The sequence below is a fragment of the Protopterus annectens genome, chromosome 6.part0 (assembly GCF_019279795.1).
Source record: "Protopterus annectens isolate FY-2018-M chromosome 6.part0, PAN1.0, whole genome shotgun sequence".
Classification (NCBI taxonomy): Eukaryota; Metazoa; Chordata; order Ceratodontiformes; family Protopteridae; genus Protopterus; species Protopterus annectens.
In genome coordinates, this window is record NC_056737.1 from 1,825,715,916 (window position 1) to 1,825,736,413 (window position 20,498).

Sequence of the window (20,498 nt, forward strand, 5' to 3'; positions counted from 1 at the left end):
CCAGAAGGTAATGATGCAGGAATGGGAACCAAATTTGTCGAGGCCAGAAAGGGACAATGAGGATCATCTTGCATCCCAATGTAGTAGCTTTCTGTATTAATTTGGGAATGGAGGGAATGCATAAAGAAGTCCCTGAGGCCAATCATGAACTAGAGCATCTCTGGGGGAGTGTCCAGGAAGAGGGAGGAGAGAGAAGAAATTGTTGCACTTGCTGTTGAAGGGGGTGGCAAAACTGTCGCAGCAAGGCTGACCCCATTTGCGAAAGATTTGGTCCACCACTGTCTGATTGAGAGACCACTCGTGAGGCATGAGAATTGCTCTACTCAGCCTGTCTGCTATAACGTTGGACTTCCCAGGGATGTGCGCTGCTATCAGAAACCATTGGGAAGAGATCGCCCACTGCCAGAGTCTGAGTGCTTCTCGACATAGGGGGTAGGACCTGGTTCCGCCGTGCTTGTTGATGTACCACACTACCGACATATTGTCTGTTTGAATTGCAATGGTCCCGGTGGGAAGAGAGTTGTGAAGAGCTTACAATGCCAAAAGCACAGCCCTCATCTCCAAGACATTGATATGCAGATGGTACTCATGAGGCTGCCAGGTGCCTTGGACTGTTCTGCCCTGAAAATGCCCCCCCCAACCAATCAGGGAGGCATCCGTGGTCACCGTAGCCAATGGAGGAGGAAGAGCAAATGGTCTGCCCTGGGGTACTGATGGGGAAACCATCCACCAAGCAAGTTGGTTTTTGCATGTCTGTGTGATCATTATCTTGTGAGACATCGGAAGTTGCTGGAAAGACCATTGGGTGAACAGCATCCACTGAAGAATCCTCATATGAAAACGAGCAATGGGGACTAGTATGATAGCCGCTGCCATGAGACCCAAGGTCGTTAGGACGAATCTGGCTTGAATTTTTTTGCATCCTAATAAGACCTGCACATGTCTGCGAATGTCTAGCACTCTGTCTAATGGAAGTCTCAATGACATGTCCTTTGTATTTAAGTTTGTGCCTATAAAGGTAATAGATTGACAAGGCAACAATGCAGACTTTTCGAAATTTATTGTGATACCTAGTCTGGAGCAAGTTCTGATGGTGTAGTCTCTGGCTCGCAGCAGGTGATGCCTGGTGGTTGCAGTAAGGAGCCAGTTGTCTAAATATGGAAACACCTGGAATCCTTGCTGTCTCAGGTGAGTGGTAACTACTGCCAAACATTTGGTGAGACCAAAGGGCAGAGCTCTGAACTGATAATGACTGGCTCCCAGCTGGAAGCAGAGGAATCTTCTGGAGCGTCTGTTCATTTTGATATGGTAGTAAGCGTCCTGAAGATCTATGGAGCACATCCAATTGTCCTGACCCAGAAAGGGTAAAATGGGCTGTAGCGTGACCATCTGGAACTTCGTTCTTTGAACAGACCTGTTTAGTCTGCTGAGATCCAGAATGGGTCTCCAGTCCCGTCTTTTTTGGCACCAAAAAGAACCTTGAGTAAATTCCGGATCCTTGCTGATCTGCTGGGACTGGCTGGATGGCTCTTTTTCTTAGCAGTTTTGCAATTTCTTGAACTGATTGATCCCTTAGATTGGGTGGAACATCTGGAAGGGATTTGTTGGGAATGTAGGGAGTGCGAAAGAAGGGGATTTTGTAGCCTTCAGATATGATAGACAGTACCCATTTGTCTTGTGTTATACTTTGCCAGGCTTTTGGGTACAGCGATAATCTTCCTCCGACTGCCTCCGAAGGTGGACAGCCGGGCTGCACCTCAGGGATGCTGGAAGGGCTTCTCAGAGAAAGATACTCTTTGGCCCTGATTTTGCGGACCCCCTCTGCCCTGAGGGTGGCGTCTATTGTTGTTCCCTCCTCTGCCCTTGGAGGGAAACTCTCCACGTGTGTCAGGCATGGCTCCCTGTATCACATCTTCTGACCCTTGGGATACGGTCTTGAAGGAGTGGAAAAACGGACTCCCACAGTAGAGAGAGTCTTGCCTTCCTGCTCACACCTGGTAAGGGTATTCTTCACCTATGGTCCAAAAAGAGCAGAACCAAAGGGGGTGTTGGTGAAAGACGCCCTGAAGGGTTCCGCAAAGTTGCATAACCACATCCAAGCACGCTTCCTCAAGGCCATGCCTGTGGCCCTACTCGCACCATCGGCTGCATACGAGATGACCCGCATGGAGGAGTTTACTACCGAATTAAGAGATGCCAGCTGGGAGGCAACCTTAGCCTGGGCCCCCGCAACTGATGGATCTTGAAGGGTATCTCCTAGCTCTTTAAGGAGATCCATTTGAAGGCGGGTAAAGTGGCACAAGTAGTTCAGCGACCTCATGGAGAAGGTCGCTGAGGAAAACATCTGCTTCCCATATCTGTCCATCGTCCTAGATTCCTTATTAGGGGGATGGACAGATGAAGAAGTTTCAGCCAACTCCTTTTTTGTGGCCGCTGCTACCACCATGGCATCAACGGGAACACCCTTAGTCAGAAATTGCTTGTCTTGTGGTGCAGTAATAAATGGTTGGTTCCACTGTGTCTGGGGCTGACCATGCCTTCCAAGCCACCTCTCAAGGATGTCTGAGAAAGAGACGTCCTCAGAGGGGGATCTCGGGGACCCTTCCGAATCCTCTAAGTCGGTATCTGAAGTGACAGACTCGGGAGTCAACATGCTTCCTCTTGCATTTCCTCTTTCGAGGGGGCTCCTCTGAATGATCAGGGGAGGCCTCAGAAGAGGAAGATACACCCAATGGGGTGCCCTGGAGCGTTTGTTCCCCACGCTTGGGGCCTGTAGAAGGGGCAGAGGCAGACGCAGGCACCATGGGGGGAGGAGCCGATGAGGCTGACCGTGGGGCTGACTCAGAGGCCAGCACACTCTTCATGACCTCAAAGGTACCCCTTCCAGATATTGGAGAAGATTCTGGCTCCGAAGAGACCGTGATCCTTCCCGGCACCGAGAGAGATGGCTCTGAGGCCGATGTAGGAGCCGAACTCACCTGCGCCGAAGCTCCGAGAGGGAGAACGGGGTCGGACAAGGTACCGATGCCACTCACCCCCTCACAGCTGACGAGGGAGTCCTGGTGCCTAGATCCCTCCAAGGACAGCATCATGGAGGAGATCGGAGCCAACGACGGAACCAAAAGGGTAGGTATCAGCGCCGACTGTCCCACGATCCAAGGCCCAGCAAGCTCCGGCTCCGAACTCAAGGGATGAATCGAAGGAGGAACTACTGCAGATACAGGCAGAGCCGAACCCTGATGAGGGGGGCTGGATAACATTTTAGCCAGGGCCTGCGATTTTAGAAGCTTGCTCACCACTCTGTCCAAATCATGGTCAGATAGTCTAGAAGACCGAGAAGAGTGGGATTGGTGACTTTGCTCCGACTGTAACAGAGGCAACCCTGGAGCCGAGTGTATCGACTCTAGGGATGGAGATCTAGAGTGTTTTCGACTCCCTGACGGTTCCGAGACCAGAGTCGGAGCCGACTGGGAGATAGGTACTTCGGTTCCAGTCGGAACCGAAGTTGACTGGGAGGTAGGTACCTCGGTTCCAGTTGGAACTGAAGTTGAAGCAGACGCCACACCCGACGACGGCTCCGAACTGGGAGCCGGCGGCTTCGTTGGCTTAGAGGGTTTCACTGACTGTGCCTTAACCGGTGACCCTTCAGGTTTGAGCAAACCCCTAAGGATTAGCTTATTCCTATGTTCCTGCAGGACTCTTGGACTAAAGGCGTGACACACTGAACAAGAGTCCTGCAGGTGTAGGGCGCCCAAACAGTAGACACAAGAAGTGTGACCATCTGTCAGTGACATCTTCTGACAGCATGAATCACACTTCTTGAATCCAGATACTTTCGTATCTTTAGACATTCCTGTAAAAAGAAATATCAATTACAGAGAAAGGTAACAAAAGGGGAATACGTAACTAGTAAAAACACACACACTCAACACAAGTTACCACACCCTAACAGCACACACACTCTATTATCCAAGAAAAGGTAAATAGACCTACTAATCTACAATTTCTAATAAAAATTGGAAACAAGGATTAGCCTCTAACTAAAACGGCTACCTTTAAGAAAAGAAACGGGGGAGGGGAAAACTCTCTAACAAGAAAACGAGTTTAAGGGAAGAAGACTAAATACAAATAGATAACTACAACAACTGTAAGTACACTAACTATTCTAAACACCAACTATAATATAAAAAAAATGTATACTAACAATAAAATTGAAAAATATGATCTGAGCCAGTAAAAGCAACCTCGCGGCAAATGAGATCTGGGTATCTAGCACCAGGCATCATGGGATATAGGGGGCCCTCTAGCCAGTAAGTAGCTCTCGAGCTTTTGAAGATGGCCGAGTCGGAGCAGAGGATCGGCTCTGAACCCAACCAGCAAGAATGAAGGCGAGATAGACAACTTAAAATCAGATGATACTAAGTTACCGGAGTCATGGGCAGAGTTCACAGAATGAAAGGAGGAGAGAAGGGCGGTGTTATTACTGAGTCCTGGGCAGAAGCTGTGTTGGGTAGGAGAGAGTAGTTGGTGTTCAGTAAGGAAAGGCAAGAGCTGCAGGTGGATACATTTTTCTAGAATTTTGGATATAGGGGAGAGGATGGCAATGGGACGGAAATTAGAGACATTATAAAAACTCCTTTCTACTGACTGGGTGTATGAGTTTTTATCTGTATAAATGTATTTACAGTAAACATAATTATTACACTTAACAGGTCCCACATTTAGTACTATGAAAGATGGTCTCAAAAGCAGATTGCTCCTTATAGCATAATTTGCTGTTTTTAAGTTATTATTCCTTTTATAATTAAATAATGGTACTTCACTTATAGCATTCTCTAATTCAGGTACATTCCTAAGTAAAGGCCAATACTTTTGTATAATTTCTTTAACCAATGGTTTATTTTTATTAATTGTTAAATTACATCTTAATGTTTGTGAGTTGTGTTTAACCTTTTTACACTGTGAGTTAAACGTACTGAATATAGGTTTAGATTCAGTAGTCCTCAGAGCAAGTGCACTTTGTTTAATAGTTCCTACATTAGTACTTTTGTAACCCCTATGCTTAAAATCCTATTCAGTATTATTTGTTTGATCATATTTGCATCACCTGTGTTCAATCATGCCACCCTCAACATTTGGTTCTTCTTATTATTATAATATACAAAAGGAGGGTGCATGCTTGTCCTGTGCCAATATGTGTTGTGCTTAGTCTCTCTTCTGTATAGTGCTGTCTTGATAATACCATTCTCATTCTTGGTTAACAATGTCAAGAAAATTAATCTCTCTGACAGATATCTCACTTTTGAATCTAGCAAAATCTATGGTATTAGAGATGTATTCTAAATTCTAGAGCCATTCTGCATGAGAAATACATCACCCACAAAGTGTCTATGTAAAATAACTTTGTTCTTATATGGACTGTCAGATAAAATATACTTCCTTTCCCAATACTACATTACAACACTCGTGTATGTGTTTGCCAATATCGTGCCCATGGCAATACCTGTATTCTGTTTATAAATTTGTTTCTTAAACATAAACATATTGTTGGATAACACAAGATTAAGCAATTCACATAAGCAATTTATTTCATCTTGGGAGTATCTATAGAACTCATGTCAGTTTGCAAAATGGTCAGTCAACAAGGAATTAAAAGAATGCCATTTTGTCACCATGGATGTTGAGTCTCTGTTTACTGTAATACCTAATCATACAGACATTCAACATAAGTGAATACCTTACTGAGGTTAATTACACAATGCCTTCCCTCACCTCTGGAATAGATTCCCACTGCATATTAAGTAGTGTGATACTCTGTCTTCCTTCTAACAAGAAATGGATGATTGGCTGGGTATTCATATATTTACCATTAGACTTAACAGACAAGGCCCTCCTCAAAACAAAGGGCTTGGTCTGACAGTAGGTACTGGCAAGTCGTAAATGGTTGTATGACTTAGTTGCCTTGATTTTGTGTACTGCTGAACAGCTGATAGTGGTATTGATGGGTAGCACATATATTAAGTCTACTAGCTACTGTACTTCCTGGTCCATCCATTTATGTCTTACTGTTTCATAATGTCTTCACTGCTTTCAGTCCCAGCTCAAAAGAACCACTTCCCTAATAGCAACCATTTCTTCCCTCAAAATGTCTATTAAAGTAATCTGTAGAAAATGTTTAAAATCTGCCATCTCCTTATATTCTCCAAACATATGTCCCCAGTAACATCTCTCTTTACCACCACACTTCCAGCATTTGCTATTTACCCTGAACTATAAAACTACTTATGCAAACACTTCCATGCAAAAATCCTAAACTTTCTGGACCTTGTTGAATATTTGAGAACCTTACACATTTCATGAGTCCGTTGTAAATTGCCTTTCCATTCTTTTTTCACAGTCTTTGCTAACCTCTGATTGATTCTTATACTTATCATGCATGCAGTATACTATATAATTATTCTATTTATAAAAACAACTGCTGATATAGACAACTAAAAATTCTACAAGGGATGGTCTTTCACTTAGCAATCCCCTATCCTTTTCTCTTTGCTTATATTTGGTTATCAATCCCTGATAGGGAAGGCAGTCTCTAACCTGCAGTCCAAACTGCTGCTTAACCTTATTGCACTCAAGCACTATTCTCTTCTGAGTTATTTTTTTCACTATAACTTGGTTCTTCTGCAGATTTCCTCCAGTACATTACAACCTGCTCTTGCCTGCTTTCTATACCTGTCCTCATAGAAATACCCATTGGTAAACTCTTTCTCCATTCCTACACAGGTTTAGTTTGAAAAATACTTTTCAGTTACTTTACAAATGTTGCTATTGCCCTTGAGGACTTGCATCCAAAATCATAGTCTCTCTCAACATTCCCATTTTGCCATTGTCACTTACCTCCTTTTTGAGTTATGCCTACGAGTCTACATTACATAGTGTTAAAGTACCCCTAAGCCACCTTGTTCGAGTGTAAGAATCAGATTATCCCATTTAACTCTTGCCCTCTTCCACTCCCAAATAAATTCCATCAGTTCTTTATTAGACATCATCCAAAACTCATTCTCTAGTTGAAAGAAATATGCCCAATCTATATACATAACTAAACGGACTAAAACATTTTCACTTTTTTGTATCTTAGTTATCCATAATCAGGAGCTTCCAGTTTTTCAACTTCTGTATTTATTTAAGATTCTTAACATATAAAGGAATTTTTTTTACTACATATTCCCAAATACCTCATCTTAACATTCTCATAAGTATGGGTATTGCTGAATCAGTTAATGTACTGATATAAGATTTGTTTTATCATTACTTATTTTGCATACTAAAAGGACATGAAGTTGTCTGAAAATGTTACACAACATCAAATGTCCTTTTCTGGATTAATCAAATACAAAACAATTTTATCTGCAAATACAGTTTACTTTTCTTGAGTACCATACCAATTATATTCTTGAATTTGTGAATCTCTTATTATAACGCAAATAATGAGAAGTTATGTACCTACCATAACGTTCCATGTTAGTTGTCTTCTCTCACCTTCTTTCTTGCTGGATGGGTTCGGAGCTGATCTTCGGCTCCGACTCGGCCACTTACTAAAGCTCGAGAGCTTATTTTACCGGCTCGAGGCAACCCTATATCCCATGATGCTAGGCAACAACTCCCCAGATCTCGTTTGGAAGCTGAAAAACCTAGCACAGGCCAATAAAACAAAATCCTCCAACTGGAAAGGAGGAGGAAGAGGGATAAAACCCCCCAAAGATCATTATCTACACTATATATATCCTAGGACACCTAGATGGCGAAACAAGGGAATATAAGGACCCTTCAAGGAAGGGAAGATCTTCTCGATCTGTCCAGGCTATGGGGATGGTGGGTGGGATGCAAGAAAGAAGGCAAGAGAAGACAACTAACATGGAACGTTATGGTAGGTACATAACTTCTCAATGTTAAGTTGTCAATCTCACCTTCATTCTTGCTGGATGGGACCGCATCCCTAGCACCTTCATCCTGGGTGGCTCATTGGAACAGACTCTTGAGAACGGTGGAACCAAATTTTGCTCTGTCCCTGGAGGCCATGTCCAATTTGTAATGCGAAACAAAGGTATGAGGAGAGGCCCATGTGGCTGCCGCACAGATAGTGTCTATTGGTAGTCTAGCTTGAAAAGCTGTAGATATAGCTAGTGCTCTAGTTGAATGGGCTTTTGGCTTAGAAGTTAATTCCCTGCCTCTGAGTTGATAAATAGATGTAATCACAGAAGACAGCCACCTAGATAGGGTTACCTTAGAAACAGGAAGGCCTTTCTTATTTTCTGCATACGATAAAAACAGTTGATCAGACTTCCTTACTTGTTTGGTTCTATCCATATAGTATCGGAGCTGGCGGTGAACATCTAGATAATGTAGCTTTTGCTCCGCTCTATTAGTATAGTTTGGGAAAAAAACTGGGAGATCAATTGATTGATTTAAATTTGTCTGCAAAGCCACCTTGGGTAAGAAGGATGGATTAGTCCTTAGAGAAACACTGTCTTTATGGAAGATTAAGTAGGAAGGACGAATGCAGAGGGCGTGAAGCTCAGATACTCTCCTAGCAGAAGTAATGGCGACTAGGAAGAGTGTCTTCCAGGAAAGAAATTTCAATGAACAGGAGACCGCAGATTCAAAGGGGGGAAGAATCAAGGATGTTAAGACTAAATTAAGATCCCACTGAGGTGGAGGGTCTTTGATCGGAGGCTTAACTAAAAATACACCTTTAATGAAAGCTTTGCAAAGCTTATTGGACATGATGTTGTGGTCCGATAAGCCTGTATGAAAATTCGATATGGCTGCCAACTGAACTTTTACTGTAGAGGCAGAAGACCCTGAATGAAAAATGTCGGCTAGGAAGTCTAAGACCGAATGAATTGGGGCAGTAAAGGGATCTATATTCCTTGCCTTTGCCCAGAAGGAGAAATGTTTCCATTTACTAGTGTAAATCCTTCTGGTGGAAGATTTAAGGGAAGCTACTATGATATCCCGGATGGGATTAGAAATCATAGGAAGCCTGGCTAAGGATGGAAGTGGAGCAACCAAGCAGTGAGGTTGAGAGAATGTAGGGATTGGTGCAGCTGCCCCGACTGATGGGTCAGCAGATCTGGAGCTGGGTCCAGATGCCAAGGCTGCACCAAAAGATAACGATGTAGGAACGGAAACCATATCTGTCGAGGCCAATAAGGGGCAATGAGAATCAACTTGACTTTCAAGGTGGTTGCTTTCTGAATTACTTGTGGGATTAGAGGAAAGGCATAGAGAAGTTCCCGAGGCCAATCTTGGACTAGAGCGTCTCTGAGGGGGTGGCCTGGAAGAGGGTGAAGAAGTCGGGGCATTTGCTGTTTTGGGGTGTAGCAAAAAGATCGCAGCAAGGAAGGCCCCACTTCTGAAAAATCTCTTCCGCCACAGTTTGTTTGAGAGACCACTCATGTGGCATGAGTATAGCTCTGCTCAATCTGTCCGCTATGATGTTGGACTTCCCGGGGATATGCGTTGCTATCAGAAACCATTGAGAGGAGATTGCCCATTGCCAAAGTCTGAGTGCCTCTTGACACAGGGGATAGGACTTGGTTCCGCCTTGCTTGTTGATATACCACACTACAGACATATTGTCCGTTTGGATTGCAATAGTTCCTAGGGGAAGAGAGTCGTGGAGGGCTTGCAACATTAAAAGCACTGCTCTCATCTCTAGGACATTTATGTGCAGGTGGCGTTCGAAAGGTTGCCAAGTGCCATGGACCATCCTGCCCTGAAAATGCCCCCCCCCCCACACCTGATCTGGGAGGCGTCCGATGTCACCGTGGCGACCGGGGGAGGAGAAACAAAGGGTCTGCCTTGATGGACTTGAGGGGAGAATATCCACCAGGACAGATAACTTTTGCAAGTCGGAGTTATCATGATCCTGTAGTGCATGGGGAGTTGCTGAAAAGACCATTGGGCGAAAAGCATCCATTGTAGAAGACGCATGTAAAAACGTGCAAGGGGAAGAAGTGTTATGGCGACCGCCATAAGACCCAATACTTTCAGGACATACCTGGCCCGAATTTTGTCGCTCTGAAGAAGAACATGGACGTGGTTTTGAATATCTAAGACCCTTTGATCTGTTAACTTTGCTGAAAGTTGTACGGTGTTCAAGTTGGCACCTATAAAGGTAATAGACTGACAAGGCGACAAGGCAGACTTTTCGAAATTTATAGAGATTCCTAGCCCTCCGCAAATGTGAATGGTGTAAGCACTGGCTTGGAGAAGTTGATGCCTGGTGGTGGCAGTGAGGAGCCAGTCGTCTAGATATGGAAACACCTGGAATCCTTGCCGTCTCAGGTGAGCCGTAACTGCTGCCATACATTTGGTGAACACTCTGGGGGCTGTAGTGAGACCAAAGGGCAGGGCTCTGAATTGGTAGTGATAGGCCCCCAGCCGAAAGCGGAGAAACCTTCTGGAGTGCCTGTGAATTTTGATGTGATAGTACGCATCCTGAAGGTCCACGGAGCACATCCAATTGTCCTTGCCCAGAAAGGGTAGAATGGACTGTAGCGTGACCATCCGGAATCTTGTTCTCTTTACAAACTTGTTTAGTTTGCTGAGATCCAATATTGGTCTCCATTCCCCTGTCTTTTTTGGTACCAAAAAGAACCTTGAGTAGATTCCGGATCCTAGTTGGTCTGCTGGGACTGACTGGATGGCTCTTTTTACTAGCAGTTTTGATATCTCTGGTACTGCTAGTTCCCTTAGACCGGGTGGAACGTCTGGGAAAGGGTTTCCTTTTGTTGAATTGGGGTTTGTATAAAGGGAATTTTGTAACCCTCGGATATGATCGACTGTACCCATTTGTCTTGAGTAAGGGAAAGCCAGGCTTTTGGGTACAGCGACAATCTTCTCCCGACTGCCTCCGAAGGTGGACAATCGGGCAACATCTCAGGGATGCTGGAAGGGTTTGCCAGAGAGAGGCTCCCTGCTACCCTGGTTCTGCGGACCCCCTCTGCCCCTAGGGTGGCGTCTGTTGTTACCCCCTCTGCCTCTGGGGGTAAACTGACCTCTTGCATCAGGCGTGACTCCTTGAGATTTGCGGAACCACATTTTCCCACCCTTCTGACCCTTAGGGTATGGTCTTGAAGGGGTGGAGAAACAGACTCCTACGGCAGAAAGAGTCTTGCCATCTTGTTCGCATCTGGTCAAGGTGTCTTTCACTTGAGGTCTGAACAAAGCCGAACCATCAAAAGGGGAATTTGTGAAGGACGCCTTGAAAGGATCCACGAAATTACACAGCCGCATCCAGGCGTGACGCCTTAAGGCCACTCCTGTGCCCGCGGCCCTACTCGCTCCATCGGCTGCATATGAAATTAGACGCATGGAGGAGTTAATCGAGTTTAGGGTTCCAAGCTGTGAGTTTATTTTATCCTGGTACCCAGCAGCTGATGGATCCTGTAAGACTTCTCCCAACTCTTTGAGAATATCTCTCTGAAGGCGGGTGAAGTGACACAAGTAATTCAGCGACCGCATGGCAAAGGTCGCTGAAGAAAACATCCGCTTACTGTACCTATCCATGGTCCTAGAATCCTTATTAGGAGGATGGATAGGTACTGAAGGATGAGCTAGTTCCTTCTTGGTGGCTGCAGCCACCACCATGGCATCTGCTGGTACACCTTTTGTTAGGAATTGTTTGTCAACTGGTGCTGTGATGAATTTAGATGGCCTCTGAGGGGTGGGTTCCACAGAATCCGGGGCCGACCACGCCTTCCGAGCCACTACTTCCATAAGGGGGTCGAAAGGTGGAGACACCCAGGAGGTGGAGGGTCGAAAACCAAACACCTCCAGGTACACCGACTCGTCCTCGGAAGGATTAAGGGAAGACCAGTTCCCCCTCTGCTATAGGATTTCTAGGATGTCTGAGAAAGAGACATCCTCAGAGGGGGACTTTGGGGATCCCTCCGACTCATCCAAGTCGGTGTCAGATGTAATGGACTCATGGGAGTCCACATGCTTCCTCTTACATGTACTCTTATGCGGAGGCTCTGCTGACAGGTCAGGAGAAGCCTCGGAAGAGGAAGAAATTCCCAGTGGGGAAACCTGAGGCATTGGATCTCTGGGTCCGGGAGCAAGAGAGTGGGAAGAGACATCAGCAGGCACTGTAGTGGGAGGAGCTGACCATTGACTATGCCCTGGGGCTAGTACACTCCTCATCACCTCGAAGGCTCCCCTATCAGAAAGGCCAGAGGGCCCCCGCTCCGAAGAGGTCGGAACCCCAGGCTGCACCGACCGGGAAGGCTCCGAGGCCGATGTTGGGGCCGAGCTCACCAGCACCGACGCTCTGAGAGGGAGAACGGGCTTGGACAATGGTCCGATGCCACTCGCCCCCTCGGAGCCGACAAGAGAAACCAGGCGCCCGGATCCGTCCGAGGAAGGCATCAAGGAGGAGATCGGAGCCGAAGGGGGAGGTATCGGCTCCGATGCCACAACAGTCACGGCTCCGAGGAGCTCCGGCTCCAAACTCTGAGGGAGAGTCGAAGGAGGAAAAATAGGTGGAGTCGTAATAGCTACCGTCTGATGAGACTGGCTACAAATCATCTGGGCCAATGCCTGAGACTTTAACAGCCTACTTACCACTCTCTCAAGGTCATGATCTGAAAGTCTGGACGACCGAGAAGATCGGCTCCGATGGCTCCGCTCCGAGAGCAGGGGAAATCTCGGAGCCGAATGGATAGACTCCAATGAAGGGGATCTTGACCTCTTCTTAGATATGGATGGAGCCAAAGGAGCCGAGGACATGTCAGCTCCAGCCGGAGCAGACAGTGAATGCATGGACTCTGAGGTATCGGCACCGAGTGGTGCCGAGACCGGAACCTGTGACTCAGAGGGATCGGCTCCAGCCGGAGCCGATCTAGGCACATAGCCATCAGCCGAAGGCTTAGTACTCGGAGCCAACGGTTTTGCTGGTTTCAAAGGCCTCCCCGACACAGACTTAGTCAGGGAGCCCTCGGGCTTTAACAAGCCCCTCAGTATAAGTTTGTTCCTGCGCTCCTGCAGGACTCTTGGACTGAATGCATGACACACAGAACAAGAGTCCTGCAGGTGCAGGGGTCCCAGGCAGTAAACACAAGAAGTGTGACCGTCTGTCAGACATTTTCTGACAGCACGAGTCACACTTCTTAAAGCCTGAGACCTTAAGTTTCCTTTGGTTCCTTCGACATAACAGTGTCGAGGGATCACAAAAGGAAGAGAAAAAACACACACACAACACTCAAAAACAATAATATAACAATAAAAATATTAATTAATATACTGACACACCCAAACACTCCACAGGATCCCTAAGATAAATTAGGAAAAGGGCAGGCTTAAGGCCTAACCTAAGAGTGGAGGGGGAGGGATATAAGGGATAAAAGGGGAAGGTATAAAAAGGAATAGAATTTAAGGTAGTAGGTAACTACTGAAAAAAACAACTGGTTTTGTGAAAAGAATTAACTAAAAGGGTGACTGAACATTATATTTTAAAGACTTACCAGGAGCCGGTAAAAATAAGCACCTCGCAAGCGAAAGCGGCAAACGAGATCTGGGGAGTTGTTGCCTAGCATCATGGGATATAGGGTTGCCTTGAGCCGGTAAAATAAGCTCTCGAGCTTTAGTAAGTGGCCAAGTCGGAGCCGAGGATCAGCTCTGAACCCATCCAGCAAGAATGAAGGCGAGATTGACAACTTAACATCAATGGTTATAGATGACATTTCTGCTCGGTTCCTCTGTCTGGGCACAGCCTTTTGGAGAGGAACACTCCCACCTTCATTCTTGTCTCCAACATTTGTATCCTCCTTATTAACCTTGTTATTCTATCAGGGACAACGAGTGCTCCCATTATCCTACTCATAAAATTCCATTTGACTATCAAATGTTTTCTCGGCATCAAGACCCACCAATGTTATGAGTGTTTTCTTACACTTTGATTCCTTCTGGATAATCATTGCTCTATTAATGTTGTCAAAACGTTGGCCTTCCCTACACAGAACCACAATGATTCATATCTATCAAATTTGATAACACCTTTGCCATCCTCTTAGCTAGTATAGACACACACACACACACACACACACTTTATAATCATGGCTTAACATTGAAATGTGTCTACACAAAACTGTGTAAATTATATAAACAGCACTTAGTAGAAACAAGCTGTACCATGCATCTTAGCATTGATAACCTTTCTTTTAGGTTAACCCAAGGCTATTAGTGTGGCTGTTAGCTTGGGATACTTGTCCTATTAGGAAGGTGAAACTTCAATATTTGAAGATGTACATAGTTTTGTGTGTATTAAGTTAATAGGTTTTAGGGGGTATCGGGGTGTTTTTTTTGAGGGCTTTCAATAAAACAAAACGATTTGTAAGATGTGACATAAGCTCAAATTATATGACAACAAACAATTGTATAAAAGGTCAACTTGCCAAATAGTATATGCATTTAACACAAAAGCTGGAACTAGATGTCGCTCATCCAGTGAATATAAAACAGACGGACAGTTGTGGGCTTTATTACATACAAACACATCAGGATTGAGGCTTAGTAACAAACTTATAACCAGACTGACTACTGCACATATACATGTTAACACTCTGGCTGTTCACTCAAAATAGCACTGCTACCTGCACGTGCTCTCTATTTATACACGTGCCCCTACTTTGAAATGCTTTTTCAAGTTACAACACACCCTATGTTCTACATCCTCCCTCTCTGAGAAATAAGTCATGCACAGTAATAATGACAATAATCATTAACATGCAATTATACAGAACTAATTACAAGTGAAAGAATTATGTCCAGGTTGCTGTGTATTTTATACTAGGTCTAGAAATATGATCTGATCGTGTGATACAAAAATTAGGACTGGGTTTAGCAACAAGGACTGTCTTTAATGAATGTTCAACTTCAGGGACACCTGGGACATCATCATGAATGGGAATAGGTATTGAGACATTCCTTCAACAGGAACATCATCTGGATTGCTTTGTGATCTAGAGTCTGTATCACAGATACAATGCTGCAATACTGATTCAGACACTGGAAGAAGATGCCTGTGATTTCTTCTGTATTCTACACCCTCAGATTCCACTCGGTAAGATCTCCACTTGACACATACACCTCACACTTGACCAATTCAATCAAAACCTTTCACTGTTTGCATCCTCTCTCTCTCTCTCTCCTTTTAATGGACAAAGAAATCTGCTCATTTTATAATCGTTGGACTTCTGGAATGAATGCCTTTGAATAGTTGGGCTTTGATTGCTCTGATTTTTTTAGCATTAGGCACCAAAAAACAGAAACTGATAGGCAATACCTTTTATACCTCTGACGACCTGACGTCATGGAAGAAGGGACAGCAACCGACGCAGGACCCAAGACTTTATTAATCAGGCTGACTGAGGGCTACTGCAAGCAGATAACCCAAAAGTGATGACTGCAACAGTGAAACACAAAGAAAATCCTCAAGCTCCAAACAGCAGTTTGTGAAAGTGTTAATGCACCATGGCATTTTTAAGACAGGGGGAGCACTACTGCCAGTCTGTAAGGTCACCAAAGCTCAACAGCGTGTGACTGAATTCATGACATGACCCAAAAACATAAGTAATGCAGCAGAAAGTGTTAGACAAAGATGGCTTCTAGTAATCCACAACTCACACACAAACACAGCATTACCATAACAAAACATTTTGAAAACTGCACTCCCTAAAATGAAGCCAATATAACAGGCAGCGCATTACTGTTCACAATTCACTGTATAGAAGTACAATTACAGAATCTGGGGAAAAAAAATTCCACGCACAATCCCATAGTGTAACATGGCCATTCTGAAAGCACATTACTGGACTTGGGATTAGAGTCTTGTTTGGCATCTACTTCTCTGACGTACAGGCCAACACTAAGGGACTCTGGCTAACAAAGTTTGCAGATGGCTGCAAACTGGGAGCCATTATTGAATCCCCAAATGATGTGGATATTCTACAAAAGGGCCTTACAGAAACAGATGCCTGGTGCCAGAGCCATGGGCTCAAGCTTAATGCCAAGAAATGTATAGTCATCCCCTTTAGAAAAAAAAACATGTACCCATGAACTACCACATAGGTGGCAGGACACTAAACATCGAAAGTGTGATGAGAGACTTAGGGACACAAGTGGACAGTGGTCTCACCTTCGATAACCACATCGCCACAACAGTCAGGAAATCCTTCTACGTGGCACACCTCATCACTAAGGGCTTTTCATCCAGAAAAAAGGAGGTCATTGTCCCACTGTACTCATCCCTCATTAGACCCATTATAGAGTATAATGCCCCATTTGGTATGTACCTCACAAGACATCTGCAACAGCTAGAAAAACCACAGAAATACCTCACTAAAAGAATCACAGGCCTAAAGCAAATGCCATATGCTGACCGTCTAAAAAAAACTCCAGCTATACTCTGTGGCATATCATCTACTCAGAGGCTATCTCTGCTTAACATACAGGTCATGTCAAACCCTGAGCTGTTGGACATGCTCCACTTAAAGAAATCCCAATCCCTCAGAGCCACACACTCCAGGGATCTAAGCCTTATCATCACATTGAACAAAACACGCTGGAGGGATAGGTTCCTGACCCAGAGACTCCCCATATTCTGGAATAGACTGCCCATACATATCAAGCAGAGCACCTCATTGGCCCTCTTCAAAAGGAACCTTGATGATTGGATGGGAGATAGGAAATTCACCCCGGGGATCATGTCAGTCGCCCTGCTAGGCAGGGGCCCAGAGAAGTAAATATTGTGGGAAAAAATGTCCAGGGAATTGTTATGGCTAGGCTTGCATAGGCCTTAGGGCCGATAGCCTATTACCAACCTATGAATTAGCATGCAAAAACCCTAGGCTGAATTGATTACACAAGTGACGTTCAGGCAGTAAAAGGCAATTAGTTTTCACAGAAAGGTAAAAAATATTGTAAAGTGTGTATCTAACTGTATATATCTACATTTAGATAGACATACAGACATACACATTACTAAGCAAAGTTAATCATCAGTCCTTTTGCCTGGTGTTAAGCCTTCAGTACATATCCAAATGATGATGCCTCAAAAATGAGAAATGTTCTCCTGGGACCCTAGTGAATGAAACAATAAAAGATAATTTACTACTCCAGCACCTTGGTTAAAGCCAATAAAACTGAATTCTTTCACTGGAATCAGCATCCATTTCACACAATGATATGCATTATGAGGAAAAATACTATAGTGTTATTTCTCTACAATGTAGATGAGGAGGTAGTACCCTTTAGGGTTGCCCCTTTTTAAAGTGCTTACACTAGTGTTTCTTTTGTTGTTTAGGGTGTAAAGTTTAAAATATCTTCCCAGTAAATCTGTATGGGGCACTGCAGTGTTCTCTCCTAGGTTCAAACTCAGCTACTGCACACTGAAGATCCTGAAAAAGGTAAAACATATTTGAATCAATACCATTCGATTTTGTTTAAAAACTGATTTACTTTGAATTACTTCATGAGAGGAAGGGCCCATGTCGCAAGAAATGGTCCAGAAATATCCGCACAATAAATCTCTAGGATTGAGTGTTGAGATTGTGTGTTATTACTAAACTGTGAGGAACTGATACAAGTGGTTTAGATAGTACTGCAAGTGATGCATCTCCCAGCTTTAGGCCATCTACCAATTATGACCACATTCATGTAGGGCATCACTTGATCCCTTGTGGCATCATCTCTTGCACAAAATCATTCACCATTATCATTTACCTAAAATAAAGAAACTGGAATACAACATGTCAATAACTGAACGAAACTGCAGTACAACTTTACCTGGCACCCTTAGGTGTATTCTAGACTAGCGTCAGCAATGACTGAGGCACTGGATCTTATACATCCTAAACTGAATGTGCCTAAATGTCTTGTTTGGGCCATTTTGGGATGTCAACCACTGAAGATGGACTCCAGCAGACTACGGGTAGTACTTTCTTAGCATAATATACGTGCTCCAACAGCACTGTCAGCATTATAAATCTGTAAGTCAAACAAGAACAATTAAAACAATTTTATTTAAAATTTAACAAGTGCTATAAAAATAAAAATTTAATGTATTTTGGGATTCTGATGGCAAAATACACGTATATAAAAAGTTAAAATTATCAGCTCAAAATTAATTATATTTAAGAAGTTCCAGGCAATCTTTTTCCCTAATGCCTTTATATACCTTATAATGATGATTCAAATCCTTCTTGGTATGAATTTTGTATTTTGTTCCCAAAGCTCCATCAGGAGAAGATGTTCCATAAAAGACCCTTTCTATTCTGGAATGAACAAGTGCCATGGCACACATTACACAAGGTTCTCTAGTTACAAACAAGTCATACCCAGTACATATATAGCACACTCCATTTTCTTCAGCCTCAGCTGAACCACTGTTACCTGCTGAATATGAACTTGACACTGCAGGTCTGTAAGTCTCTGAAGGAATAAAAGAGCAGGCAGGATGGTCTCTGTAACTGTAAACCCCACCACCTTGTCCACTGGCTACAAGATCAATGCACACCATAACTGCATGCAGCAAAGGATTTATGCCATTTCTACAGTCATGACCAACTGCAAGAACCTCATTTATATTGGGCTGGACTACTGCTGCACCTACAGCTTCCATTCCTATTCCTGCACCTGCTTTTGCTGCTTCAATAGCCAATCCCATGTGCATATGCATTTTAACTTTTTCTTCTTTTGAGAAAAGCTGACCAGCAATTGCCTCAGTAATTTGCTTGTCTTCATGGAAGGATGTAGGCCAGTGACATTTGGCTTCTTCAAACTGTGGTCTTGTTAAAGGAGGATGTGCTGGTACTTTCACAAGAAATGGTTCACCAAGACCAGAGAAATCAAAGGACCCATTGAAAAGCACAGATAGAGACGGTATGATTTTAGTTTCATGTGCTTCTCTCACATCACTGACTAAGCATAAAAGAATTTCTAAAGGATGTGTGCTGCTCTTTTCCTTACATGGTCTGACTCTTTTAAGATGCTGTAAACATTTGAGTGGATATACACCTGCCACCTCTTTAACAAGCCTTGAGGTTTCTTTCTTGTTAAAAATAGGTGCTGCATATGCTGGTAAAAGGTCAACATCCTGTGACTTTTCATCGGAAAGAACTGGAATGACTTCCCAAGAAAACGGCTCCATTTCTTCAATTTTCATGCGCTTTTCTGGTGGCTTCATTGTAAATTTATTTTCAAGAGAAACCTATGCGCAAAAGGAATTCAAAAAAACAACATAAGCAAACTGAAAACCATTTGAGATTATGCACTTCATTTTATTACATTGTATCCATACATCTACTGTGCAGTTGTGCTACTATTACCACCTTGCAAAAAAGCACCACTAATGTTGACAGACCCTACAATAAGGTGAAAGAAGGAAGAAGACTTAGAATGGTGAAATGACAAAAAAAAAAAAAAAGAAAAAGAAAAATCATCTTGAGTGCCAATTTCCAGCCCATTATTCATACTTCCTTGCAGTTGAATGTTACATCTCTAGGAGCCTACATATATCCTTAAATTCCTGTGCATTTTATGGACAATGAAATTTATAAGTGCAAGTCAAATTATGTATATATACATACTCTTTTTTTATAAGACCCTGTTGCTCCTACTACTATTGGAACTATCTGGGTATCTTTTTTCCACATTGCTCTAGCTTCTGGTGGCAAATCCTGATATTTTATGACTTTGTCTCTCTCTGTACACAGGACACTGTAGTCAGTGGGTGTGGTGATTTCCATGATCAATGCTACTTTTGTCTTCTTTTCTTGGATCACTATATCTGGTTTTCTAGCATCTGTTTTTTGAACTGTTGGTAATGGATAATCCCATGTGATGTAGACTTCACCATTTTCTATGATCCTTTGTGGCTCATGTTTCCATGAAGAAAGTGTCAGAACCTCCTTGTCTACCATCTGAATATAATAATGTTCCTCCAGGAGTTCACAGACTTCATCTTCCATCTGGTTAATTTTGGGTGATTATATCTGAATTGATGATTTGACTCCTGATGAAATTCCTGAGGATTAGGCAGGGACTTGGGTTTGCTCAGGGGATTTGGTATTTCAGCTGGGTACGATGATCATAGGCAAGTACTAGGCAAGTCTGCAGATCATTATAAGCCTAGAAAAATATTCTGCAATTCCCCCAGCCTCAATGAAAAAACAAGCTAGACCAGGGAGAATTTGAGGCTGCCTATTCAATTATCTAGGTTTACCTTGAAGGTGGGAAGGGTGCTACTCTGCTTGACATGTGGCAGACGTTTGTTCCAGAGGTGAGGAATATGAATCTATCATACCAAAGTGCATTACTGATCTATTGGAGGTTTAGTTCCTTTAACCAGGCATGTGAGGTACTATTTGTTCTGTGAAGGACTAAGAGGTCAAAGAGGGTTGGATCTTTCATGGCTTGAAAAGATAGGCACAGACGTC

General features: G+C 43.7%; 1 protein-coding gene across 1 annotated transcript; it reads right to left on the reverse strand.

The window, feature by feature from the left end:
* Positions 1-18,102: 18,102 nt before the first annotated feature.
* Positions 18,103-19,273, reverse strand: ADAT3 (adenosine deaminase tRNA specific 3). The gene has a single exon (XM_044075176.1). It carries the CDS (start codon positions 19,244-19,246, stop codon positions 18,185-18,187), a length of 1,062 nt encoding a protein of 353 aa, XP_043931111.1. The 5' UTR covers positions 19,247-19,273; the 3' UTR covers positions 18,103-18,184.
* Positions 19,274-20,498: the final 1,225 nt, after the last annotated feature.